General features: G+C 47.5%; 1 protein-coding gene across 5 annotated transcripts; it reads right to left on the bottom strand.

The window, feature by feature from the left end:
• Positions 1–2,315: 2,315 nt before the first annotated feature.
• On the bottom strand, positions 2,316–8,578 carry ZNF772 (zinc finger protein 772). 5 transcript variants are annotated; one of them, XM_019632732.1, is made up of 5 exons: positions 8,249–8,578; positions 7,625–7,663; positions 6,126–6,252; positions 5,490–5,612; positions 2,316–4,850 (listed from the first exon to the last, which is right to left on the bottom strand). In XM_019632732.1, exons 1-5 carry the CDS (start codon positions 8,261–8,263, stop codon positions 3,700–3,702), a joined length of 1,455 nt encoding a protein of 484 aa, XP_019488277.1. In that variant the 5' UTR covers positions 8,264–8,578; the 3' UTR covers positions 2,316–3,699. The 5 variants fall into 5 exon arrangements, with proteins under 5 accessions (XP_019488277.1, XP_019488278.1, XP_019488280.1 ...); XM_019632733.1 differs by having other exon boundaries at positions 5,505–5,612; positions 8,249–8,564; XM_019632735.1 differs by having other exon boundaries at positions 6,825–8,564.
• Positions 8,579–11,024: the final 2,446 nt, after the last annotated feature.

The following is an 11,024-nucleotide window of genomic DNA, read 5'->3' as shown; positions in this document are numbered from 1 at the left end:
TCAGTCCTCCATAAAGTCCTCATTTCAGATGTCAGTTGCTAGTCTCAGGGTCACCTGCACTTCTGACAAAATGGCTATCATTTTAGGGGTTCCCATAATTCCCTCAGGTTCAATAGTGTGCTAAACTAACTCACAGAACTCCTAGGAGTCCAGTTTTGTTATAAAGAATACAATTCAGGAACTGCCAAATGGAAAGGATGCACAGGACAAGGTCTGGGGGAGTCCCGGATGTGCAGCTTACATGACCTCTCCCGGAGGAATCGGGGCACATTGTCCTCCTGCACATCAATGTGTTCACCTGCCAGGAAGCTCCATCACGCCTTTGTGTCCAGAATTTTGATGGGAATCTCATTACACAGGCATGACTTATTAGATCATGGCCACAACTCAACTCAATCTCTAGCCCCTCTCCCCTCTCCACAGGTCTGTCTGGCACAAAGTTTCAAACTTCTAATCATATGGTTGGTCTTTCTTTCTTTTTTTTTTATCTGAGCCATCCTGCCACCTGTTGGTAGCTCAGCGGATGCTCAGCTTGGGCTGGGACTCGAACCGCTGTTGCTCAGAGCTCAAACTCTTGAGCGAGCTCTTAACCAACTGAGCCACTNGTAATAGCAGCTTGCAGGCATGGGTAATCTGGCTTGAGCAAGTTCTCAGGAATGAGACTCACAGACTGTGGAGAGAACAATGCTACTTCCGGGTAGGTGGAGAAATAAAAGCGATGTGTCAGCCAATTCGGGGCTTTTAGTCCATGAAGCTAGAGACCCTTGGCCCCACCCTCATTTAACTCTTTTTCTTTTTTTTAAAAGATTTTTTAAATTGGGGAATTGGGGGGATGGGAACAGTAATGGGGAATTGGGGGAAGGGGAACAGACAAGTTGTTGTCCTTCAGTCTTAGTTGTGGAGGACACAACTAACTCAGCTCCAATTCCAGTTGCCATCTGGCCACCCATTGGTAGCTCGTGGCCACTCAACTCAAGGTGCAGTGTTCAATCTTAGTTCAATCATCCCATGTGAGAGTCAAACCAGCATCCTTGTTGTTAGGAGCATGTGCTCTCACCAGCTGAGCCATCCTGCCGTCTGTTGGCAGCTCAGCAGCAGCTCAGCTCAGGCACAGCTCACTGGCCCATGTGGGAATCAAACCAGCAATCCTATTGCTCAGAGCTCATGCTCTTAACCAACTGAGCTACTCGGCTTGCCCCACCCAGCATCTTGATCTTGCATTTTACAACAAGTTGAAGATGGAAGACCAACCTGTGCATTTTTGCCATTCTTGACTGTTTTACTTCCATAAAGGGAAGAACGCACATCAAGCTTGTGAAAAGTTGCATAAAGCTTACAGTGACAATGCTCTACAAGAACGTCAGTGCCAACAATAATTCATGAAATTCCGTGCTGGTGATTTTGATCTCAACGATGCTCCTCGGTCAGGGAGGCTCACCGAGGTCGATGATGATAAAATAAAGACATTGATCGAGTCAAACCCACGTTACACGACACAAGAGATTGCGGGAACATTGAACATCCATCATTCAAGTGTTCACGAGCACCTGAAGAAGNTCACGGTAAGTGCCCTATACAGGTGTGCCATTGTTTTCCTCTTTTATACCATATTTTTACCATACCTTTTCTATGTTTAGATACAATTGCCTAAAGTATTCAGTACTGTAATATGTTGTACAGGCTTATAGCCCAGGAGTAACAGGTTGTACCATACAGCCCAGGTGTGCAGAAGGCTAGACCATCTAGGTTTGTGTAAGTGCACCATGATGTTACACTGTGATGAAATCGCCTAACGACTTATTTCTCAGAATATTATTCCTGTCATTTAAAGGTGTGTGACTGTAAAGTCCAATAGCACAGAAAAATACATTATGACCAAATGGAGTTTGCCTCAGAAACACAAGGTTAGTTTAACTTGAAAATCAATGTAATTCATCATTAAAAGACTAAAAAGGTAAAAAAAAACTAAAATAACTATGATTGTGCTCACCAGTGTCCAGGAAATGCCCCCCACAAATCCCCACCTCCTTGTATTCTCACTGTTGTGGTGTCCCCTTCCACCTTGTACAAGATTAGTCTGTGTTAGCCATAGAATATGTCATAAACGATTGTATACTACTTCCAGGTTAATGCTAAAATGGATATTGTGGTATCAATCTTTTGTGACCACTTATGGGTCACTTGCTTTGGAACTATTTCTCTGAAATGAAATACTTTCAGCAAAAGTATGGATGAAAAGGGATGAACTGCTGACACACAAAACATCGATGAATCACAAAATAATTGTGCAAAGAAGCCAGATACACAAGAGCAAGTATTAAATTATTCCATATACATATATATAACTCTAGGAAAGGCAAACAAATCTAGTAACAGCAAGATGAGTGGTTGCGTGGGAACGGGTGAGGAGGAGAGGGATTATAAAGGAATTCAGGAAAGTTGGCTTCACAGGTGCAAACGTGTATTGAAACATCCAATTGTGTAGTACAAATATGTACAGTTTATTGCAGAAGATATTTGGATTGATTGCTGACAGAGACCACGGCCATGAGGCACAAATATGGGAGCCCTAGAATTTCTGTAAGCCTTCATACCAAAGCCACATGGAAGCGTTGTAGACACACCTCCAAGAGTCACATTCCCTATAGTTTGCTGCAGTCTCCCACCTCCCTATTAATCAGTCTCTACCAATTATAATTCTACCTGGTCCTTTTAGGGGATAGTGACATCTGCCTACTGAATAATAGATTTCAGCGATGTTGGCAGGTCCCAGGGGGTCAAATCATCAAGAGGATTCAGAAATATTAAACATCCCCTGGGAACAAGGGACCCAATTCATGCTGCTCCCAGAACATTGTCACAAGTGCCCACTGCTCAGGGTCACACAAATAATCTGGGCATACAAGCCACAGATTAGGCCTGCACAAGTTGGTATTGTCTCCAGGAGGCTTTGAGCACAAATGCAAGATAGGTTGAAATTAGAACGAGAGCTGTAGTTTGTGTGCTCTTCTGTTCACAAGACTGAGACACAAGCTGGAGCTCTCACAAAAGGTGACTTCATCTTGGCAGAGCCCACTTCCGTTCTCACCCCAACCCACAAAGTGAACAGAACCCCCAAGATTAAAGGTAGTTTATAAACTAAGGCATTTGTTGCAAAACCAGAATGTTGAGGCAGGCAATTCCCAAGTTAGGTGACTTAGAGGCTAGACAAATCCATCACGAGTGCCACGTGAGACCAACAAAGTCCATGAAAGCTGGAAACCTTCTCCACAAGTGGCCAGCAAAACAAAGCTTGCATCCTTCTGGCCCAAACTGGGGCATGTGCACCCTTAAACCAGCTGGGGGCAGGGCAGGAAGGAGTGAGGATCTTCAATGGGCTCAAAATACTGAGGACTCCTCTGGGGGAGGAGCAGCACAGGTCTTCTGTTAAAGTATGTTGGGGTGACTTATGCATAGATGGATGGCTTATTTCAGAGACACTGGCAGTGACAGAACTCTGGGAAGGGTCCTGGGCAGGTGACAAAGTGGAACACTGCTTCAGTAAGCTTCCCATGTAGCTGGCGCTCAGAAGAATCTCCCAGGGTGGGTGTTCAAATAGATGAGGTTCAACTTCTGCCTGATGGTTACTCTCAAAGCCGACTCACAGAATTTCTCTCTGGCATCACTCAGTATGGTGAACCAAGGAGATGGCATTCTTCACTATCCTAAGGTCTTTCTTGTGTGAACTTTCCAGTGTCGGATGAGGGAAGCCCTCTGCCTGAAGGCCTTCCCACACTCACTACACTTGTATGGCCTTTCTCCAGTGTGGATTCTATGGTGCTGGACAAGCACATGTTTGTGGCTAAAGGCTTTCCCACACTCGCTGCACACATAGGGCTTTTCACCATTGTGAACCCTCTGGTGTGCAATAAGGTCAGAGCTTTGGCTAAAGAACTTCCCACACGCAATGCACTCATAAGGCCTTGCTCCAGTATGAATGCTCCAATGTTTAATAAGTCTGTATTTGTGACCAAAGTATTTCCCGCATTCGCTGCACTCAAAAGGTCTCTCTCCAGTGTGGATACTCTCATGCTGAACAAGTGTGGATTTGTGGCTGTAGGCTTTCCCACATTCACTGCATTTGTAAGGCCTCGCTCCAGTGTGGACTCTCTGGTGTACTATAAGGTTGGAGCTGTGATTAAAAACTTTCCCACATATGCCACACTCGTAGGGCATTTCTCCAGTGTGGATTCTCTGGTGCTGAACGAGTATGGGCTTGCGGCTGAAGGATTTCCCACACTCGTTGCACTCATACGGCCGCTCTCCTGTGTGAACTCTCTGGTGCTGCACAAGTGAGTCTTTGCGGTTGAAGGCCTTCCCACACTCATTGCACTCGTAATGCCTCTGTCTACTGTGAAGGGCCTCCGCATAGTTGGTGTCACTTTGTGGCTTCCACTTACTTTGAGGGGCCTGGTGCTGGAAAACGCTTGGGCTAGTTGGAAAGTACTTACAACCTTCTGCAGTCCTAATGGACATTTCCAATGGTTGGACCGGGCAACTGTTCACAAGAAAGTCCCAGCCCTCATCCCCTGTGAAAGGTTTCTCTCCACTGTGCTGCTTCTGGTGGTGAAGGTTTGCATTGAGCCAGACCTGTTTTCCACATTCCTCACATACGTATGGTTTCTGTCCAGGGTGTGTTTCTTGGTGCTCAGCCAAGTACAAAACACCTTTTAAGACCAAACCACATGTCTCACAGAGATGGGCATTCTGGGTAGAAGGGCCTGCCTTGGGAGTCCTGACCTGTGACACTCCTTCAATACAAACGCTATGCTCAGAAGGTATCTCCTCATTCTCCATTCCACGCCAGCAACCTAAAAGCAGACAAATTCTCATGAAGCACAAATTGACAGTGGTGGGAGGGAGCAGTCTCGTTACATATTGTGTGTCTAACAGAACTAAGTACAGGGTCATAGGACTGCTGTCAGGACAAGAGGCCTGAGCTCGAGTAAAGGGCTGCTATGCAGCAATTGGCCTCTAAAGGTTCACAGAGGGGAAGAGGCCTTGACTGAGAGAGAACACAAATGTGGGGTACAGCCCAGAAAAGCCAGGTTTCTAATGAAGTCAACCACAAATGGATTTCAGTGAGGCCTTGGCTGCTGGGGACAGGTGACAGCTGTGCAGAAGGGTGTGTCCCCTGAAGGGGAACAACTGAATCGCTGGTTTAAGGACTATTTGGGGTCCGTGCACATCTCATGACACATTAAATATAGGCCAATGTTGGAACACTGCAGAGGAAGCAGGGGAGAGGGATAGGTGAGATATGGAGGCAGAGGTGGGGAACAGTCAGAGGCCAAAGATCAAAGCATAAAAGACAAGTGCGTGAATGGGAAAGCAAAGACAGAAATGAAGTGTGGCCAGTGGCCTTGGCACTAAAACAACTGTGGGCACAGAGGTTGGGGAATGATTGAGACCCAACCCGGACATGACACTTTTCCCCAGCTCCCACTCACCAGGGTCACACCCACCCTGAGCCTCTCTAGTCATGGCTGGAGTCACATCTGCCCAGTCAGATACCCAGGGTTTGCTGTCCAGCTCCAGTGGGGCAACCCCACAGGACATGGAAAATGCATATTCTAAGGAAAAGACAGGACAGGTAAACGGGCAGCACTGGTCTGGGTGCCCAGCCCTCAAAGAAGAGAACTAAATGTTATAAAAAGTCCAGTGGTGCTAGGAAGTAGTGATCATGCTTGTCCCTGCAATTCCCGACACAGAAAGGCCATCAGAAATGTCAGCTAGGAGAAGGGGGCAGAACCTGGGGAACAAGGGTGCCATGGGTCTGGACAGAGGCACCCAGTCAGGGTGAGGACAAGCAGTATGTGATCCACTGGGTGTCTGTAAGATCCCTCACTCCTAGGTCCATCCATGCAAACCTTTGGGGCAGGAGGTGTTGGGACTGCTCAGGAGTCAGAGGTGCCAGTGCACACAGCTCACACGGGGCATCCATAGCACCTACTCCAGGGAGGTGCTATGCTAACTGGGGAGGGAGGTAGAGCTCATGGCTCTGATGAAGGAAGGGCCAGGCTGCCCCTGGGAAACAGGGAGGGGCAGAGCCCAGTCCAGTACACTGAGGCGGGTGTGAGTCTTACCCAGCGAGGCCGTAAGTGCAAAGTTCTCCAGCATCACATCGCGGTACAGGAGCCTCTGGGTGTCATCAAGGAGCCTCCATTCCTCTGGGGAGAAGTACATGGCCACATCCTCAAAGGTCACCTGACCCTGCCACAATGGGGAGAGCTGAGTCCATTAGCAGCCTCTCTCCCAAGGACACCCATCCATGTCCCCTTCTTCATTCCTTTCTAACTCAACTCAGAGGAAATGCCAGGACCAGGTGCCACAGGGTCTGCTCTCTCCTCGTGGTCCTTTGATCACTGTGTTCAACCACAACAACAACAACAAACAGACAGGTGGGCAAGAAGACACAGTACCTAAGCTCTGGACCTGAAATGTAGGGCCACGCTCCACTTCCTTCCTCGCAGCCAGTTTTCCTGGGGTTGCTGAGATCATGCTAACTGGACAACCAAAGTTGAACTCACCTTTCTCTCTTAAGCCCCTGATACCAGGGCTCAGGGACCATCAGTTCATACTCCTTCCCACATGCACATCACTCTTTTGGATCATTCTGTCTCACAACTCTGGCCCCGCACCCAGTCGCTAGTCTCCACCATCACCTTCCTGGCTCACTAGTTGCACTGCCATTGTGATCTGTAGATTCTCCCTCCTAAACCTATCTAAATGCCATCGTCTACCCTTGGACATCTACATCCCGAACCTTACATCCCGAACCTCACCAGAGCTTCAGTCCTGTGTCCAGCAGTTCACTCGACACCTCCACACAGTGTTCTCTGGAACTTCTCAGACTCTTCATATGGTCACAAATATAAATTCCTGATATCCACAGAGTTACTTCTACCCGTGACATGCCCACCTAGCTGATGGAGCTTCTACCCTTCCAGCTGACAGGTGTAAAACCCTAGGGTTATCTCTTTCTTTCACACCAGAAAATCTGATCCAATCACTTCTCCACCTACACAGCGACCCCACTGGCTCATCCAATATTACCACTCACCTAGAATATTAAAGCAGCCTCCTCCCTGGACTCCACCGTAACTTCCTCAACACTCACCACACAGTCTGTTCTCCACCTAGCATCCAGTGGGAGCCTGTTAAAGCCTGGATGAGATTACCTCCCTCCTCTGCCCACACCTGCTACACCACTCTCAGAACAGAGGCCTACCTCATCAGCTGGGCATTTCAGGCCTGACTCCTGCTCTTGATTCCTACCAGACATGGTGGAGGCCTGTAATTTTGTGAAAACTCCCATCTCAGTCTCAACTCCAAGTATTTGCACATGCTGGTTCCTGTGCCTGGAACAACCTTCCACACCTTATTCCAATGGTTACCAGAAAGGAGAACCCTTCCATATAACCCCTGGCCCAGACTCAGAACCCTGAGTTTGGGGTTTCTCCAGGGTCTTCAGACTCAAGAGCTGAGAGAATACAAGTGACGTATTCTATGACACCACAATCATGGAGACCATGTGGGTGGGGTTGGGATGGGATCGATGAGAGCACTGACATCCTCCCTTCACCTGTATAGGGTCCATAATTACTTCCGAGTTCATGGGAGCCTGTGGGAAGAGGGAAACTGTGAGACAAGAAACCACCAGGGAGCCTCAAGGACTCATGTCTGTCCCCTACTCCTGCCATACCACAAAGACCTGGGGGCTGTCTACCTTCTGCGCCTCAGTCCTCAGGGCCACCTAATGGCTGTGTCACCTTGGAATAGGTCTCAATCTTCCTGTGCCTCATTTTCCTCACCACCAGCCCACCCCACCCCCCACTCCAAGTGTGTTCTCTCGAGCAGTCTATGGAATTAAAACCCTCAGGTCGCGCCCCTCCTTTGTTCATAACCTTCCATGGTTCCCATCACCCTCAGAATGAAGGCACAGGTAACATTCTAGGCGTAACTCCTCACGCTCTCTGATCCTGTCGGACACCAAGGCCCCAGGTTTCCCAAATGCTCCGGCTGTGTTGCACCTCCAAGCTTGTGCACATGCTGGGCCCTGTGCCTGGACGTCCCTTCCACATCCCAAAATACTGGCTGTCAGAAATGAAATCCGAATATCCGGACACAGGGGCCTGGGAGGCCCTCATTCGAGGCTTTAGGATTCAGAGATGGAGGTCGGGGGAGGACCTGGGGGTGCAGCACCCACCTGCGCCGGGTTCATCAGTGCAGCCTCCGCCACCCGATGCTGTGGATTAGGGAAGGCGGGATGCGGGGAGGGAAAGAGAGGAGAAAGGATAATTGGCGGGAGACAAGTGCGAGTAGCCGGGCTCCGACGGCAGGGTCGTACGGGTGGCACCACAGCAGATCCTCAGGCCCGCCTTTGTTCAGGGGAGACAGCTTCCTCTCGCGTTCCCCTCTCGTGTCAACTCTGGTATGACACTGCGTCCCGGAGACGGATGATGTAGATTAATCCAAAAAGCAAACAAAATGTCCGCCCAAGAAGGAAACAGGAAGTCCCGCCCTCACCTTTTCTGCACGAACGAAAACGCCCCTTTTCTGATCTGTCATTGGCTCAGCGCCGCCGAGGCCCCGGGGTAATGTAGTTTCCACAGCAAGGATAGAGACGTGCATCCCTAGCTACCTCCAGAGTAAACGCCCAACCAAAGAACTGGCGGCGCTTGGAAAGGGCGAGTTTAGTCTTGAGGACTGGGCGGAGCTTCGCTTCCTCTTAAAGGAGCCGCACCTATATTTCCGGTGAGTGTAGTCTGTAACTTATCACAGAAATAGTTAGAAACATATTGTTTCAGGCTTCTTGATGCAACGAATGCTAACCAAAAAATCAAGTGGACACACTGTATGCTGATGTCACTCAGAACTCTATAGCTGGAAGTTAATATACTGTTATCAAATAAACACACATAGCCCGAAGCACTAAAGCAGGGGTCGGCAAACTTTTGAGACAGAAGAGCCGCCAGGGGTCAGCAAAATGCGGCTCGTGAACCGCAGGCTCTGAAGTAAAATTGAAAATGAAAATAAAACTATCATAGTTTCATTTATAAAAATTTTCAAGGATATTCACATAATGGTGACTATGTAAAAATATATTTATGGCTCTCGAATAATTTTTAAATTCTTGTGAGGGACAGGATTGGCTTTTCCAGGGGTCGGCAAACTTTTGAGACGGAACGTACCCGAAGAGCTGCATGTGGCTCGTGAGCTGCAGTTTGCCGACCCCTGCTGTAGCGTTAGTTTTGTGAGCCTCAGCATTTTGAGTCAGGAATAACAGAAAAGTTCAGACAGGGCCATGACGTGGAACATGAAGTGGGGAATATTGGTCGCCACTGAAGCTCATGGACAATATTTGTGTCTGGTTATCTCAGAAAGCATTTCTGCCTGTGTAATCAGTAATAGTGTCCAACCCAGTGAATAACACTTTTTTTTACAACATAATATTTCTTATTACGTATACAGAGATATATGCAATTCCATTTAGCTATCTTACAAATATCTGAAAAGAAAGGTGACTTACCAAATGCCATTTGACAATTAGGTGGGCAAGAACAATTTTTGTGCAGAAGAAATAACTACCAAGCTATTTTTTTAACTTATCAGGGTGACAATGGTTAGTAAAATTACATAGGTTTCAAGTGTACATTTCTATAATACATCATCTATATGTAACATTGTGTGCTCACCACCCAGAGTAAGCTCTTATTCCATCACCATATATTTGATCCTCTTTACCCTCTTCAATCATTCCCCTCCCCAAACTAAACTTCTATACACCATTAAAAATGTCTTTTAAGAAACTCTGATGTAAGACTATTTGAAGCCAAAATAGATAAATATAATGGAAAATAAACCCACAGGAAATAAAATTCTAAATATAATAAACAAGGCTGAACCCAGATAAAGATCTTCAATGAGAGAAGGAATGAGGATTTGATTAAAATAACTGCTCAATAGCTGTATAAGACATGACTATATCTCCTTATGTAGTTAAAATGGTGGAATTCCCATGCATAACCTCAGAACATATACATGAGAGGAGGCTAATTGCTTAATGCACTAAATCCCTTATATGTCCCGGTAACTGACATGAGGACAAGGATGAGTCTTGCCTTCGACTCAGAAACATTAGCCGTCAGCTTTATTTATTCCCTAAACACGTGTTTCCTGGGCACGTACCCAGAATCGGAACAGGAAAAGCCCTGCTGGCCCACGGAGGGTAACTGTCATTGCTTCATCATCCCAGATGTCCAGTCACCTCTGCTTCCAACGCCTTCAACTCCACTGCCTTGGGCCAATCTACTGGCAACACATTTCTAAACTACACAACAGCCTCTGCCCTGCCTCCAACATCAGTTCTTGTTCTACCTCAGCTCATTCTCCACACATCAGGCCTTGGGTGATTTCCAAACAAGTCAGGTTCTATTTGGCAAATTCGGGTGGATCAGAAGCACACTGGTGGCCAGAGGGCCAAGGGCCTTAGTCCTCCCTGTTACCCGCCGTTCAAACTTTAGCCTCAGGATTAGAAACATGCTCCCCATTGTCAGCATCATTTATGCATGACCTTGCCCTGTCTGTGGTCAGCCTCATTTTATATGTGGCGAATAAAATGCAGGAGAAGCAAAGCAGCTCATTGAAGTCACACACAGTCAGCATGAGTCCATCTTGGACCCGTAGCCCGTGCTGCTTGCTCTAGTGCTCTCATACTGGCAGGGGAGGCCTCTTCTTTTTGTTGTTGTTGTTTTGTTTTGTTTTGTTTTGTTTTTTAGCTGAGCCATCCTGCCACCTGTTGACAGCTCAGCGGCAGCTCAGCTCGGGCCGGGAGTCGAACCGGCGACCCTGTTGCTCAGAGCTCGCACTCTTGAGTGACCTCTTTACCAACTGAGCCACTTGGCCAGCCCTCTTTCTTCTTTTTTTAATAAACAAAACATTGATGGCTTTCAGGAATGGAGCTGTAGACTTCACCCAGAAGG

Source organism: Hipposideros armiger, unplaced genomic scaffold (assembly GCF_001890085.2).
Source record: "Hipposideros armiger isolate ML-2016 unplaced genomic scaffold, ASM189008v1 scaffold_1168, whole genome shotgun sequence".
Classification (NCBI taxonomy): domain Eukaryota; kingdom Metazoa; phylum Chordata; class Mammalia; order Chiroptera; family Hipposideridae; genus Hipposideros; species Hipposideros armiger.
Note: the sequence above shows the minus strand (reverse complement) of the source record. Positions and strands in the feature narration are given on the sequence as shown.

Excerpts from the sequence above, each read along its gene's own strand:
- ZNF772 (XM_019632732.1), bottom strand. Across the intron at positions 5,613-6,125 it reads TGCACTTACGGCCTCGCTGG|AATATGCATTTTCCATGTCC; the intron begins GTAAGACTCACA and ends TCTTTTCCTTAG. Across the intron at positions 4,851-5,489 it reads TCAGGGTGGGTGTGACCCTG|GTTGCTGGCGTGGAATGGAG; the intron begins GTGAGTGGGAGC and ends GTCTGCTTTTAG.